General features: G+C 38.8%; 1 protein-coding gene across 1 annotated transcript in view; it reads right to left on the bottom strand.

The window, feature by feature from the left end:
* The window catches only part of ABLIM1 (actin binding LIM protein 1), a 94,710-nt gene extending 77,717 nt beyond the window's left edge, over positions 1-16,993 (bottom strand). The window contains 2 exon segments of the mRNA XM_010564719.1: positions 14,110-14,219; positions 16,822-16,993. Coding sequence (XP_010563021.1) covers positions 14,110-14,219; positions 16,822-16,928 — 217 coding nt within the window. The 5' untranslated portion in view covers positions 16,929-16,993.
* Positions 16,994-17,321: the final 328 nt, after the last annotated feature.

The following is a 17,321-nucleotide window of genomic DNA, read 5'->3' as shown; positions in this document are numbered from 1 at the left end:
AGCCAGGAACAGGAGGAGAGACCTTTTTTCAGGGAGAGCCCAAGGCACGGGTGACAGCAGTACGACAGCAGTGAAGGCTGTGTGGCAGGGCATATTGTCTTCCACCTGCAGGTATGGTAAACTGTAGTTCTCATGGACTCTAATCGGCATAAGGACTCTCGCTCAGGGATTTTGGTACTACCTTGGTAGTCGACACTCACTTTTCGCTGCGATTCTGAAAGGCTCTTTGATGGCAGAATGCAAACCTGAAGCCAGGAGCACTGAATGCCCTCTGTCCCAGAGGATGCCACAATGTCTCATGTCACATAAGAAATCTTTGGCTCAGCCCCAAGCTCCCATTCCTCTCCATTCAAACATAAAATACTCAAAGAGATTTCCCAGTAAGGGGCAATTCAGCACATGGTAAGATCTGAAGGGACTGATGCGGCAGACAGCACTGAACTGCAAGGGTTGTGCTACAGCTTCTGTGCCCAGCCTCAGGGAACAGAGGGACTGAGGGAAGGGAAGGCCTGGAAGACGAGTGAAGCAGAAAGGGAATGCCCATCAGCCAAGGCACACATGGAAACCACAGAGGAGACAGCCTGGAACAAAGCATTTTCCGTATTTTATTATCCCCAAACTCGGTGTTCCTTTGGTCAATGCAACATCCTCTCCACAGTCCTGAAACATCAACAAATAGCAACAAAGGGAGACCAACAGGAACAGAGCAATCTCAGCAGTTAAAGCCCAGGCACCAGGAAAAAGATCATCCTGGCTGCACTGCTCAAGCCGACTGAACAGGTACAGCCTGAAAACCTTCATCTCCTTGTGGGTTTACAGCCCAGGCAACATCACACCTTGCAAAAGGGCAAGTCCAAGTTCTTTATCACAACTGATAATGAGAGGAGAGTCACTCCTTTTGACACTAAAGGGCCTGACTTTTGTTTCCTGGATAATGGGCCAAGAAAGCCCCAAATACATGCTGTGCATTCCTGCTATCTAGGTCACTATTTGCAGCACATCCCTCTTTCTGTCAGCGTTCTTCTTCTCAAATCCCTTAAAAGAAAAAAAAAAAGGGGGGGGGGCACTAAGCACTGTGGTATCTTGTGATAAAATGCAAGTCACAGACTGCTGACATGACTTGGACTTGAAAAGCAATACTGAGATGTCCTAATACCAGGACTTTGCTCTAGAGGACAAATGTTACAAATTGAAATCACGAAATGACAAAGACTGACACCATGTAACGGATCTCTCAGCTCTTCTGTGCCAGCTCAGGGCTCCATGCCACTCTGTAATGACAGCAAAGGCTGGAACAGGTCACCAAGGGAGGCTCTGGAATTTCCAGCACGGGGCTGAGGAGGGGACAAGCAAACATCTGTGAGGATGGCTTTGGTATGCTGATCTTGCCTTTGGTTTTGGGAGGATAGATCATCTCTTGAGGTCCCTTTCAGCCTGTTCTCTTATCAGTTTTCTTATGCTAAATCTGAAACCATGCAATTTGCCTTTCGATTGTGACAACAAATGGGATCTTTCCTCCAGTCTCAGTGGGTGCTGAACTGCAGTTTTAAACAGCACCCATTTCTCAGCTTCCTAGCACTACTGCTTCTCCGTAGTGTGCCAGCTTCCACATTCCTGACCTGGGGTCCTGCCAAACTGTGATTTATTCCCTACTGCATTAATCCTAAAAAAAGCTGCTGTATTTTCTATCCTTTTTTCAGCTTTATCCAAGAAGCTTCCATGAAGCTGAAATTTCTCAGATATGGAACCAAGAAAGAGATTTTTAAAGCACTTAATTTTGCTTCTAACTGAATTTCTGAAGCAGTCAGAATAGAAAAATTGTCTTACACAAAAAGTCTACCTAGTCCAGTATCTTCATCTCTGTTGGTGCCAAAACTAGTTATGTGGAGGAAGTAGGGATCCATGAAGTATCTCTACCTGTTTAATTGCTTCTTTCTAAGCCAAAGGTGGTATTGCCGCACTTACTCTTGTGCTCATGTGTGACAACATGCTTTTATTATTCTATAGCAACAACGACATTTACTTACTCTTTCTGGGTTCCTTGAGGTATTTTGCAAGAGTAAATTAACATCATTATTTCCATTCTGCTACTATCACAGATATGTTGAATGTCTACAATCAAAGTAAACTAATAGCCCAGTACTGTCTTATTAGGCTGAGATGGCTTTTAACTAAACCTGATTTTAACTCTGGCAAAACAGTTGGGTATATACATGAAAAGCTAGCAATTATCATTATGTCCTAAAATAGAAAGCAAATGAGGCTGGGCTGGGCTAAGAAAAGACCATTTGTTCATCCAAATTCTACAAATAAAAGCCATTTATGATCTCAGGCCTGCATGAGGCACATTAAAGCCTTTGGCTGAATGTCATCAGCACACATATATGCAGGCAGGATCTCAGTATCACACTAAGCACAATCTGCATCAGCCTAACCTATAACCAGCACATGCTGCAAATAAAAGGGCCATGAGGTAAGACTAGTGGTCCACAGCCATATGCCAGAGCACACGTACCAAAAATCTGAAAACCCTTCCCCAAGTTTTGTGCAATGCTTCCCACCACGGTTCCCTCTGGCTTCATACCTGTGGGTCTAACAGACTGCATCCCTTGACCCTGAGCTTTCTTGTGCTTTCTTTCTGTCATATAACCCCAATTCTTCCCTACTCACATTCCTTGCACATCCACACATCTAGTTGTGGCAGGATAACGAAGAGGAGGAGGAGGAAAGTGCAGTGTACTGGTTAAAAGGCAGTGAGCAGTACAGTTCCTATATGCACTTAAGATCTAAAGAAAAGCATACCACAAAAAACACTGTGAAATTACATTTGATCTGAAGGAAGACTTAAGACTAGACATTCCACGGCACGGAATCTTAGAAGAAATGAGAAGTAACACACGTTCATATGTGTTGTGTCCATGCCTAGAATCTTCAGCTGTATGACAGGCATTTCTCAATAAAAGCATGGCAGTATGACTTCAATAAGGACCCAATCAGAAGAAGGTTATCCAGGAATGTCAGGAAGATAATGTATTCCACAAAATCCATCCTAAGCAGGGGAAAAGAAGATTGTATCTGTGAGCACTAGAAATATAGTCACCCAAATCATGGTGCAGCCCCCCGGGGCTTCCTGTGATGCCAGCAGCTGCAGCCTCCACAAGCAATGTCCACTTGCTCAGACATTGTGTATAAAAATTGAATTCACTCTCTCTCATAACAACAGCATTAGCTGACAGCACCATTTTTTAGCCAAGCAAAAGCTTCTTACACGATTCTCTGCCAGAGATGCTTAAACATACCTGTTGTGTCTTTTGCATACTCTGGCTAGGCCTGCTCAATCTGAAGATGTATCCTAACATATTTAAGCTACAGCTCTGGAATAAAATAGCCCAGAAGGGTGTCATATTTGTTGTGTCCAGATACAGAAGCAAATGCCAATGCCTGGACAAAAGGGCTGTGATGTGGAGTCAGCCAGCCCAAAAGCATGGAAAAGTGGGGGGACAGGACAAGGGAAAGTAGCATGGCACTATAATATTATATATGATTAAGACCTCTACCCCTCCCAAGCACCTTAAGCAGCCTCACTAAAAGATGTAGGCCAGGGTGAGCTGCCACACATGACACCTTGCTTGTAAATATATGATGAGAAAACGCGTTTCCCTTTTTAGTGTCTGCATCATCCCAGACATCCAGGAGTGAAGCATCCTGCACAGCAACCCATTCGTCACTGCCTAAATTAAGCGGTGGATTTTCTTCCTTTGCCTTCCTCCCCTGCTCTCAGCCAATAGCAGAGAGCCCTGATCACAGCACAGATGGTGGGCTCAGAGCTGATACAGCTGTATTAACCCTAACCACACTGCATATGACTTTACCCACTCCCATTTGGATTGCTTTGAAAATTTACTAGCAAATACACCTTTATCTCGCATTCTCTGCTCACCCCATATAACTTATGAAAGGGAAATCTTCTCTACCTGCTTTTGTCCTAATGCATATGGTTATGCAAAGTCATGTGCATGAGCATACCAACTCTGCTCCACACAGGGTTAGCTCTGTGAACAGAGTTAATAGCAGTCTGACTTAATTATGCATAATTAAGTTACCAAAAAGTTCCTTTCAATCCTGATGGCCATTAGTAGCACATGTCTAGATAAAGTCTGAAGCTGCCACAACCCCTACCAGTCACAGGAGTAATGCTATTATTACACACCTTTTGTTGCTGCTCCCCTCCCTCTAAAACACAGATACATTAGTTTTATAAAGACAACACCAGCAGGCTTCTGCCATGAAACAGGTAAAGCAGGGCAGAATGGGGGGGATTTTTATTGTTATTATTTTTTTAATTTTTAAAAGAAACAAACAAGTTTTCTTTGAACTTACACAGAAATACGTTGTCAAACATAGCTGGACCTAAAGAGCAAGTTACAAGGAACAGTGATTTGGAAGTGAAGAAAGAGCCAAATATTATCACTGGAGTCAAGGTCAAGAAATCCCTAATTATAAATAACTCTTAGCCACCTTGAAAAACAACTTAGATTGCAATAATTCTTCTGTGGCAATTTGAAGGTTGCACAATTATCATTTCTCATAAAGTTAGGAAGATCAGAGTTTTTCTTCAGTCACCCTTTAACCACAGATCAGGCAATGCCTTTTAACGCCTTGTTTTAAAATTAAAAGTTTTGATGATATCACGCAGGCTTTTCCAGATCATCCAGATATTTCTGTCAAAGCTGAAAATACAAACTCATTTAGTTGGTTTACAGTATGATAAATGCTTTTAAAGTTTAAAGCATAACTATTTGATCATCAGGGCAGTGATGAGTTCTGGAAGTCAGAGAAGGACATACAGTATTGGGAATTTTACATCCAGGATTTAGATCTCAGTATGTAACTCAAGAAATCTGCTGCCAGACCCTTCCTCTTTGCCAACACAAGGATGGGAAATGTTTGTTAGAACAAAAGGCACTATTGCCCTTTTGCTAAAGGCAAAACAAACCCATGCGGGCAGCCTTGTACTCCTGAAATCTAACAATAAGAGGCTGGGCGGATACAATAGAGGGAAATAAATTTCCCATGGGAAGTGGAGTACAACTCTGACAGTTTATTATAAATGGCAAGTTTGGAAAAATTGATATATTCAAAATAAAGAAAATAAAATTATTTTAGTTGATTAAATGTGGAAAAAAATCACAATGGCAACAACTGGCATTCTCTGCCTGCAACACAAGTCCCTGTTAACCATCTGTGAGTGCCTAACATTGACTTGCCTTTTTAAGAAACAGGTTAATATATATCTTGGATGTATTGTTACTGTAAATAGCTCTTTCATCATCTGATGTAATTTAAAGTGATTTGGAAAGATGAATGCTCTTCCCCAACTGTAGTTTGTTAACACGACATTATTTTATCAAAGGTGTTTTTATTTTTCCCTTCTGTATTGATGTAAGCATTTGTGTTAGTCTTCTACACAGGAAAAAGAAACGGTATTTCCCTTCTTTCCACATATTTCTATTCCTCCCTCCCAAAGGAGGCCAAACCAATTGACCTTATAACCTCTTACTCCTGCAAACTGTCCCTGCAAGCAACATACTACCAGGTTAGCCTTGTGCCATAACATCAACCTCAGTCCCTTCTTCAACCCAAGCTTTCATACAGGTGTCTGAACTAAAAACCGAAGGGTGAATGAAATAGGAAGAGGAAGGATAAACAGACATGCTACAAACTGAGAAGAGTTTTTACTTGTCCTGTAAAGGAAAGATAAAGATTTTTTTAAATTTTTTTTGCCCAGCTTAGCAGCCCCAGAATCCCAGCTGTAAAACTACTCCGATGGATAAACCACAGCCAGGTATGTCTAAGCTGAGGCTAGTCTTTACACTGTTATTTCTTTTACCACACTTCAGTACTTGGTTCCAGCTGAATTCGAATTCACAATTCCAAGTCACAGTACCCCAAGTGAGTTGCTCAGTTAGTAAACGAGCTTCACTGTTTTAACACTCAGCTCATGGATAGCACATTGTGTCTCTTCATCTGCAGACTATTTTGGGTAATTTTCAATTGTTACTCTTGGAAAACAAGCAATTCCAACAGGGTACAACCTCCAACACATGGAATGAAACATATGACAACTTTTAGGAAGTTTTTTATGCCCTGATAACCCATGGCAAACTAAGGTCTAGCTGACAACTAATTCAGTTTTCACATTCTTTTTAAGTGACTACCTGGAAGGCTTTCTGAACATGACAATTCCCAGATACTCTTATCTCTCGGGATCTCCTCCTATAGTTGTGTTTTCCAAGCTAGTGATGCCTTCTCATGCAACACCCATTTACTGAGCAATTTCTTGCACTTTCCCTAGAACGTTCTTTGGAATTACCTTTTGATTAGTACTTCTCTGGTAAAAGCTAAGGACTTGGACATGTTTCAGTTTCCAAGTTCAAGATGGGGTTACACGTAGACAAATAAGAACCAATACTTATTTAGTACACTCGTATAGTCTATTCATAATTGTTTCTGCCCAATTTACATGTAACACAGAAGTATACAAAAAAAAATGGGCAAACTGGACTGAAAACACCTTCCTGAAAAACAGCAATTTTTGTGAAGGAACATTTTCTGATAGAAAACTTGTAAATCAGAAACTTCCTTCCCTGCCACAACTATATTCTTAATACAGTTGCTGCTCTGTCTCTATCACCCAAAAGTTACTCTATAACAATGCTTTATACACCTCCAGAGAAGGATCTAAGGCAATTTATAAAGCAGCAGTGAAAATACCCGTCCTTGTAAAATAAGAAATAGCTGAGTAAATGGAGGCTACTCAAGTAATTTAGCCATTGTTATGAAATATAAGCGAGGACTAAAATCAATCCAATAAAGCAATTCAAATGATGAAAATGCCTCAAAAATTGCAAACATTCTTCAAAAGAATAAATCTTCTTGGAGTAATCATAAAAATGGGCCTGTATCATTGGAAGGATTTATCAAAGGAAGAGCTGCATATTCTTAGGTGTAATCTAAACACTTTTGCCAGGAAGGAACTGTGCTTGGGTTTGCATAATTTCTCTGAATTTTGTATCATTTCATGCGTGTTGATTTGTTTATTTTTTTCTTAATAAAGGGAGGCAGGGTATAATTTTAGATCCACTGTATGCTCAATATATTAAGTCATAAATGTAGCTGCTCTGCAAGGTTATTACAATCAAATTTAGATTAAAGTAAGGAGAATTAAATACTGATATTTAAAAATAAATTATTTCATTTTAAATCAGAATTTTAAATTTTAATTTTAATTAAATCCAAGTTAAAAATCCAAATGGGATCTGAAAACAGAGAGAAGAAACTTGTTTTCCTTTTCCTATCTATGAACAAAACCAGGAATGATAACGTCTGCCATTTTAAAAATCTTTAAAAACATGGTGATCCAAAGTAAATAGTTTTATAAGCTACAGACCCTTGACAAACCAGCAGTTCCAAAATTAAAATATATTTTAATGCATTTACTTTCTTCATGTGTCTAGCAGATTTCAGGTAGTTTCTTAAATTAAAAAAAATCCACAATGCTATTTTATGCATTCTAATTAAACTTCAATTTCCATTCAAACAGAGCTTGACGTAAATCATGAGGAAAAACAGTCATTAGGGAAAAATATAGATGTTAAAGAATATGACAAATTTATGCGGAGCTATATTAGTTTAAGTAAATGTGTACAGATATGGAATATCCCCATGCTTATCAATTAGCCTTTTATAATTAAAAATCTAAATGTAAAACAAGATTAAAATCAATTATTCTAATCAAGGTTTCCTGGGTTCTCAGGTAAACCATGATTAGAATCAGTGATTTAAATCACAGTGTTTGAAATCAATCCACAATGATGTCTGTGGTATGTCTTTATTCTATGGTAAATTAAAAAAGACATGAGTCCCTTCTGTCAAGTCCCCAAAATCCTCAACTGAATCTCCAGTACCTGAACATAGGTATGCAGGCTTTAATGCCACAGAGATATGTGAGTGTTTCTGTATCTTTAGCAAATAAGCCAGGAATTATGAAACAAGAAAATCTTTGTGTTATAGCACACAAAAAATATTAAACCCTTAAGGTTCAAAATTATACAGAGGATTTTAAAAACTACATTTTTAAAATGCATGTTCAAAACCATAATTGTTGAGCCCGTCTAAGTTCCCCACTGCATTCACTGAAGTTTATGGATATTGTGTGTATTAAGCCAAAACTGGGCTCAGTGTCTTACACTAAGGCCTGTCCACATCTGTGCCAAGTATTTGTACAATACCTATACACACTACGTAGCTTTGACACACAGTGTGAAATTGTAGGATATTTCCTAAGAATTAGCTCAAAATCCTGTGTTGGATGTTGCTTAATATCCTTTAAAGCCAAAAATCACTGCAGATAGCTTGCTTACAAATAGCCAGCCAACTCTTCCCCTTCATTTTTTAAGTCTTTTCTATGGACTTGAAGGAATTTTCTGACAGCTTAGGAAAGAAGGATAAAGAACAAAATAACGAAAACTGAGTCAAATGTGGCTAAACAGTCACAAATCTAGCTGCAGACTTTTCACAAGAACTAAGATTAAAAGGAATTTTGCAACCATTTTATCCACTCAGCTAACTTCTAATGGAGAAGTTTGTGATGCCTATAAATCAGCACACACATTATTTCTGAATACTGGCAACAGTCACCTATATCTTTATCTAATGAAAGGACATTTATGTCCCAAATATAAAACTGCATTAAGAATTAGAGAGTCTTTGAAGGAGGACTGCAAAGCAAATTTGCTGCCTCTCCATCCTCATCCTTCATTGTTTCAAAAACAATCTCGCTTCCCCCCGACTTTCGGGGCAGTGAGGAAAAAGATGATTCTCATTTTTTCCTGGCCACCTTTTTCTTCAATAGGTAAGGTATGTTGGCTCTGCTCTACTTCAACATTACCAGAAACCTTGCTGGAAGTTTCAGATATTTACTGGGAGCTTAGCTGCAGGTTATTTGAAGAGATATGGCTATAGAATAATTAACAAAGATACCTTTCTCCCACAAGTTCATTAAGCATTAAGCTCAGTATTTATATTACAATAGAGCTAAGATCCCCAGTTGTGAACCAGGATGTAACTCTGTTAGACTCTGTACTGATGGGCATGAAAACATTTGTCCCAGAGAACTTACATTCTTTGAACCAGAACATAATGTGCAAAACAGACAAGGACAAACATGCAAAACAGTATTGTGAAATCTCCATGTGGATGCCGGCTGGTCAGGGAACAGCTGCACCAAAGATTATTTACGCACATGTAACACTGGTCATTTTGAAAACTCTGGTCCACGTCTTGGCTGTACTGTAATGCTCTTAACTCACTGGAGAGGCTGTTACAAAGAAAGGGGAGTTGAAATATCTTCCCCGTGCTTCCTTCCAAACAGTATCATCACTGGATATCTTGGCATATACAGGACACAAGTATCTATTTCACTGAAGAAGAGGAAACTGTGAGAGTCTCCACCATCATTTTAAAAGAAGATTAATTTTTCAAACGAAAACTCTTGATAGGTAATTGCAACGCTTCAGTTTCTTTTGGATAGGGAGTTTTTTGCTATCCATCTAGAAAGCCCACTTTTCATTTGAAATGCAATTTCTTAATTAGTTCATGCACACCACTAAAATGATCCAACATTTCAGCAAAAAGGTATCAGAAATAACTAAAATTTCCTAACCAGCACCCAGACAATGAACCAACAGAGAAATGTCTCAACCTCAGGTAGGGAAGTAACATAACACTCTTATTACTGAAGTGCTTTATCATGGAAATAGTGAAGCGGAATGCCTAAGGGAAAAATCTCTGTTTGAGGAAGAGGGAAATTTATTAAACTGTGGTCAAAGACACATAGTCTCTTCAGAATTTCAAAGATGACCCCCGAGCCAGAAGACTGCTGGTTCGAGTTCCACCAGAGCAGACTGGTGGCACCAACTCACACGCCCACCCCAAGCGCGGGGAATCTCTCTATGGCTGCTCTGCTCTCAGCTGTACCTTTCACGACACCTCTTGTGCCTTCACACTTCTCACACTACTCTTCCAAAGGTACCTAACCCTAAAATGGATGAAGAACAAGGATTTAGGAAGACCTTAGGTTCTTGAATTTCTCCTTATACAAGTTAAAACTACACAAATTTTCTAATTTTAATGACTTTAGCATCAATAGGTAAGGGTCAGGCAGTAGTACAGTACTTAGGACTGCACCATCTAAGCACCATACCATCTTCAATTTGCTTATAACCACAACATACTAGTAAGCTACGGCAGCGTTATTTTTTCATTTTGCTGGAAGAAAACCGCCCCTTGAAATTTAAGTACCAACTCTGATATATAAAATATGTATGAAAAAAACCAGAAAGCTACACTCACAATTCCTAGGTGCATGGGAAGTAACCACTAGATAAACATTCCTCTGACGACATGGAAACAATGAACCATGAATCCCCAAACAACATAAAATAACAACAACAAAAATTCAAAAGTTTGACTTTGGCTTTGACTCTTTTTCACTCTAAATTACAGCACGAAATTAGGAAAAAAACCCCATATAATTTGCAGATTTTTAAAGGTGGCCTTTGAAAACAGTCTACAGAATACGTGATACAAAATGCTGAGGGACAATGAAATAAGGCTGTCACGTATGGAGGAGAGATACAATACAGGAGACAGTAATTAATAGAAGGTAAAATGAGGGGAGGCGGGGGGAAGCAGGGCACCCATCACCAAATAGCCAAGCGCACAAGTTGCAGTCTTGCCTAAAATTCAGAAATAATAGATGCCTGTACAACTGCATCTCAGGAAAGCCAGTATGGACCGTAACAAACACAGGTGTGCTATTGTGTAGCTAAAACACAACAGAAAGTAGAAAGAGCTTAAAACAGTACAAACCAGGCAATCATGATGTTGTCTACAAAACGTGGACACTGTTTAAAACATAAATAGTAATTACCAGGATACACTACTTATATTACTCCTTTATTGGGCTCCAAAGAAAATAACTTTCTGTCTTTGGCAGAATCTTGAAAACCCTGAACTACCCAAGCCATCAACATCACACTTTTAGTCAGTGTTGTCTAGTTGTGCCCTGCTTCTGTGCTGCTCTACATCTGTCCCAGTCACTTTGCTTTACAGATCACATCTCATTTATCAAGCTGTCATATGAAATAAAACAATAACAAAAATGAACACCATCCATTTCATTTGTCTGCAAAGCTATTTACAGGTATTTGGTATTAGATTTCCTGCTGAATGAATGAAAATCCCAAACCTAGTACACTGTGTACTTCTAGCAGTGTCTAAGGAACAGGGCTGACTAAATTGTGAATTATAATTACTCTATAGCATCTGTATACTGAAAAAGACTGTCTTAGCAAATTAGAATAAAAAAGGAGTCACTGAAATGGTTCTTCAAGAAAATAGCTATAACTACTCCAGGTAATACATGTGCAGTGAAAGAAATAAATTATTAATATAAATAACAGAAATAAGTACCACGGACCCAAATAATATTAAACAAAAAAAAGGGAAATTAATTATTCGGTATTTTTGCTTCTGGCTTTCATTAGCGTGCACTATAAAAGAGTGTAACAATATTCAGGTTCATGTTACTCAAGATGTTAACCCCTGTATTTAGAGGCATTTGATTTTCCTTGAAATCATCCAAGAAAAGCTGTCAATAAGCCTTTCATTTATGTGAAGTAACAGACATTAGAAAATGGCATGTCAACATTAATGCAGACATTTTAGTGGATAGAAGGCTTCCTTTTACATTACATAAGCCAATCAAACCTGATAGACCTTCAGTCTGTTGAATTTCCTCACATCCAACTTTCTTTGTTTTAAGAAAAGCCTCCTCTAATAATCTACTTGGAAGTAATCAGGGGAAACTGACAGCAATATAGGATATAAAATAGATGCACAGCATGAATGAGATTCTCTTCTAAGAGAACTTGTATTAAAAAAAAACCAAAACTGTCAAAAAAGGGCAAAGCATTAGAAAAAATTGATGTGTCTGATTCAGCCAGCAGGAGAGACATTGAAGCAATCTGGAACAGCTTACACTAATGAAAATTTACTCTTCAGTGCCAGCAAGAAAGACTTCTCCTTATCTAAGTCAACTTTTGCACAAAGCTAAAGCAGTAGCTGGCATGTCTTTGAAGACAAAGGACGCTTCATTAGTATTCTTTTAATTGAGTTTTTCTCAACTTATAAACACATGCTGGTCTCACTTTTATTTGTCTGTTTTGGACAGACATTTGCTCTAAAATGACAAGAAACTCTATTCTATAGCTTTCTACAAGTCTTTATCCATAAAAGTACAAGATGCACAGTGGCAGGTACTTGTAAACTGTTAAGAGCAGGAGCTCTCTTGCTGTGTGTACTGGTAAGGCAGTTTGCCCAGCAGGATCCGATATTGATTTAAAAAAAAAAAAAAAAAAAAAAATCTTATCACAAGTATCAGGGAAGATTGTTTTATAATCCTTGCTACCTATGGCTTCAGTGTGAAACCCAAGACTCAATTCTAGCAGAGACTATGGCTATCAAGAAGTGACTCCAGCTCTTTCACTTGTTCACTGTCAGACTACTTCAGCCCACCATTTGCTAGGAGGCATTTTGGCACCTGGAGTCACGTATCCAGGAAGCTGCCACACTGCTGGATGAGTGCGCCACTTTTTGAGAACCAGATGTAGTGTGATCCAGCTACTTCGATACTGAACACCAGTTGTTTGGGAATCAGTGCTGTGACACGCTTAGAAAAAGAACATCAGTACCGTCCAATACCTCTATGCCTGGCATTTCTGTGCCAATTATACCTCCTAAATATCAGTAATTCAAACAAATACAATTTCCACATCATTCTTTTATCTCAGAAGGATTCTCTGGGTGCCTGAAGTACCTCATACACCTCTATGTTGGATTGTAAGTTTTGTAAGGCTTTTTTCACGTTCCTAAATTCTTCCTTAAGTGATTAGGCCTGTGCATTTTCAGCTCCAAATCTACAGTTACAGCGGAAAAGTATCACTTAACAGACAGAAAGGCATGGTAACAAAAAAACAGCTCTCATTTTCCATTTTGCTACGTGTCTGATTACATGTTCTCAGGCAAATCAGATAACCTGAGATTCCCTTGACTTGCCCACTGAGCACAAACGTTATCCAACTTTGCCTTCACATTGCACTTTATAATCCTAGGATCTCAAACCAGTACAAAATACACAGAGTCTTCCTGAAGGAAACCAACACTGGTGGAAAACAACCTAGCGTCCCAAGGAAATCTCTAGCCATTCTGAATTATAATACTGTACTGGGTAAATCATTACAGATTAGAGTGTTGAGTACAATCCAGCAGTCACAGAAAGAATCAGAAATCCCCAAAGATTTAAAAAAATTAACTACCAGAGGCAGAGATTAATATCAGTAATTTACAAATTATTTTTTAAAAGCATTAAAACCCAACAGCAAACAAAGTTAATTTCCCTCCCAAACTTTCTTCATTCTCTCTCTTTCCCCTTAACTTGCTCTCTCTCTTTTTAAAAAAGGTTTGTTGAGGTTCTGATCACAGTATCATTGTGGTATCAGTCTACTGGAAGCATAACCCTGGTGATACTCCTTTTAAAGGATAATTTAATTAAATTAGGGTGTTAAATAGTACAAGAAAATTAATTTCCTCTGACTTTGTCCTCCTTTGAATACTTAAACCTGTGCAATTGTACATGAAAAAAATGGAATCTATCAACTCTGAAACCTCAGATTTCATCAATTAGATACTTTTCCAGTGCCTATAAAGGAAAATCAGGCCTTTTAAAAATCCAGTCTTTGGGGAAAAGTCATTTGTTCATATTGAAATGTGTAAGTGTCTTTTCCCACCTGTAGTACCAGACACTTTTAATGAAGGGGAAAAAAAAAAAAGAAAGAAAAAACAATGGTTCTCAGAGATAGTTTGCATTTCTAAAGGTGAGGAAAAATTAAAACAAAACAAAAGAAAAGATTGCATTAAGTTAGTTTCAACCAAACGCTGATGAACCTGGGAAAGTGAGAGGCTTCAGAAAGAAGATGGCATACTTACTGCTTGAGGGAGACAATTCTTTTGGACTGGAGGACATTGGCTGAGCACACATCTGACAGAGACAGTCCCTTCCATTAAAGGTAACTCGATCGCCTGGTGGAAATGGACGCCTAGAGAGTTAAAGAGAAAAATGTATTTTAGCAAAGGTTATGCCAGAAGTTTTCCTCTGTTCTCTATGCCTTGAGTTTGCTGCCTTTCGCCAGTGCAATCACTACTTTACAGAAACTCAGATCAAATAGTTTCTGCAATGTGGCCTTGGCAAAGCCAGGCACTGGAAGAAATCAAACCTGCGGATGCAAGCAGAGCAGAGGTTAGACTTGCCTTGTATTTTGGTTTTCAAAAGTTATCAAACACACTTTATCTAAAGAGTAGACGACAGTGAAATCCGCTTAGACACAACAGCTACATTTATGATGGTCTCAGCATGATGTTGTGGATAGCAAATGGTACAGAAGAGAACTCGAAGAAGCGGAATTGGCCTTGAGGTTAGTGAAGGAATGTGGAGCTAGTCACTCATAAATACACTAATTTCATCTGTATTCAGCAATGAAATATATGACTACTTTACAGTGGATGTAGCAGTTTGCAAAAAAATTGAGATGTTATCCACATTCATTCTCCTAGAGATTTAAAATAGGTATCTACATTACAGAACCACCAGTAATTGCTACCTGTACAGATGGTGCTAGGAGAAAGGTAAACGCTGAATGCACTACAGAAATTTGAGATTATTTGCTGAACCCAACAAAACGTTGGATTTGCTTAACCCAACAAAATGCGTTAGGCAGAAGTTGACATTGCTGTTAACTCTTATTTGGTGTATAAAACAGAGGATGAACAATGTTTTTTTATGAGCTTTTCACTAAAATGAGAAGGTTTAGTAACTCCAAACCTTTACTAAGTAGCTTCAGCTGCTGAGTACAGACCCCCCTACACCACACCTCACTCCAAAACAAATGAACATCTGCTCATTTCCACAATATAAAATGTTTAAGGCATTGTTCTAGTTTCCTTTCCACTGCCATTCCTAAGTGGGCCATAAATAAATCAGCAGCAATACTGCATTTCATGAATCTATTCCAATGACTCATCTTTTGTTCATTCAACATAAAAAGATGGATGCAAGTCAATGTAGAGAATATTGATGTCATGTTTCATACTGTATCATCTACTTTCACACTGTCCTTGGGAAAATAAAATGGAAACATACACATCATATGATTACCAACATGCAGAAATTCACACACTTTTTAAAACCAAACGGAAAAATTATCAAAATACTTCCAATAGAAAAGGTGTTGAAAAACATACCAGGCTATAGGACAAAGTGCCACTCATCAGAGGTAGCTATGAAAGATTAAGGTAGCAGCTGGCAAGTCTGCCACACTAATACTCAGGCACGTCATATGATGGGTTCTCCAACAAGGTAATATCTCAGAACGTATGTTCTTGCCTTTCTTGTTCATATCATCCTCCTGCATTAAGTTTCAGACAATTCAACTGCTGTCAGATTCTGATTTCTAGAGAACTCCACTATCTCCCTCCAAGACTACAAAGGAACAGGTCCTGTCTTTTGAGTTGTGCCTCTCTATGAAATCTACCTACATCTCTATGTGATGCTTGTTATGTGTCCCTCGGCCATTACACTGAAACTTATTTAAGAAAACTTCTGTTTTATTTGCAGAGCTCAGAACTGCAGAAATGAACAACCTGATGGCCATCTTAATTCCAGCTTAGTAAATAGTAACTACACACATAACAGTTGGCTCTCTGTAGAATCATCATGGCACCATAATATCACTGTACTTCTGCTTTATAAGATTGTTTTTACTACTATAAAAATGTGCCACTTCTATAAAAACCTACAGAAGTTTTATTTCCCCTAGTGTATCCAAAATATTATCATGATCCCCATAGCAATAAGGTACATGCTAAGACAGCCTAAATTCTAGCATAGTCTCAGTGCCTACAGCCAGCTAATAGAGAACACTATGCACAGGGACTTTGGGTTGAGTTCAGGCTGTAAAGCTGAGCTGAGATTTTCAAGTATAGAACTGCTCAAATGAGCAGGCTATGAGAGCATGTGGAATATTTGTCCAGTAGTCTCCTAAATTCTGAATTAACATCTTAGTGAGACTTTAAACAAAAATACAAGTTAAAAATGCCACCTTTTGGTCCATCCACCCAGCCTCAGTTAACTTCTTTTTATTCCCTGTAGAACTGGGAACAACAAATAACATTTGGGAAGAAGAGGGGGATCACAGTTGTCCCAAAGCCATGTGTTCTTACATGATATGAAAATGAGTCTCCAGTATGTTTTCAATTGTTTAACTGTTCTTGTAGCCCAAATGACTTCTCTATTGTAGCATGCAGAATTTTGCTTTACCTCATTTCTCCCATCAAGCTCGGCTGATCATCTGAACTCAACTTAACCCATGTCCATTATCTCAACATGTAAGCCTGATACTCAATTCTTCGATATGTGAGAGTAACTTTCTGAGAACAGGGAACTATATGTAACAGAGAAGGTGTCCCCTCCAAATAAATGAGTGGTATTTTGAAGACCCTCAAAATCAGACTTGCAGCAGATCTTTTCCAACCAAACGCCTCCCAAAGAGAAATGTGTCTTGAGGCTTGTCTCTCATGGTGATACCTTTCTCCCTGTTTTCCTTGTACTGGTTCATGCCATGTTAGTTGAAAGGGATGACTTACTTGCAAACAGTACAGGCAAAGCAGCTTGGATGGTAAGTTTTTCCGAGAGCTGTCACTACTTCGCCTTCCACGAACTCCCCACAACCATTGCAGCGGGTACCATACATACGCTGGTAATCCAAGGTGCAAAGATATTCCCCGTTCTTAATGAAAAAGCCTCCTTGTGCCAAGTCACAGCCACACACTGGAAGAAAAAAAAAACCACACAGATAGATTGGAAAAATATAGCTACTAAGGATGTCAGCAACAGCCTATGCTGCCGGCAAATGAGATGACCCTGGTGGTCTTGCTTCCTTCTATCAGATTTTTGCTTTCTCCTCCTGTCATTACATGCCTTGACATCCCAGGAGATAGTTGGTATTCTCTGGCTAGAAGAGAGCTTGTAATAAAGACTTTCCTTGGAGGAATCTACTTTATTGTAACTTTCGTGTACTTGGTCCTCACCAAGACCTCAGTTACCTCACATCACCCAGTTAATGCTGTTATCAGAGTTATTTGTA

This window comes from Haliaeetus leucocephalus, unplaced genomic scaffold, assembly GCF_000737465.1.
Source record: "Haliaeetus leucocephalus isolate CR32 unplaced genomic scaffold, Haliaeetus_leucocephalus-4.0 Scaffold184, whole genome shotgun sequence".
Lineage (NCBI taxonomy): Eukaryota > Metazoa > Chordata > Aves > Accipitriformes > Accipitridae > Haliaeetus > Haliaeetus leucocephalus.
Note: the sequence above shows the minus strand (reverse complement) of the source record. Positions and strands in the feature narration are given on the sequence as shown.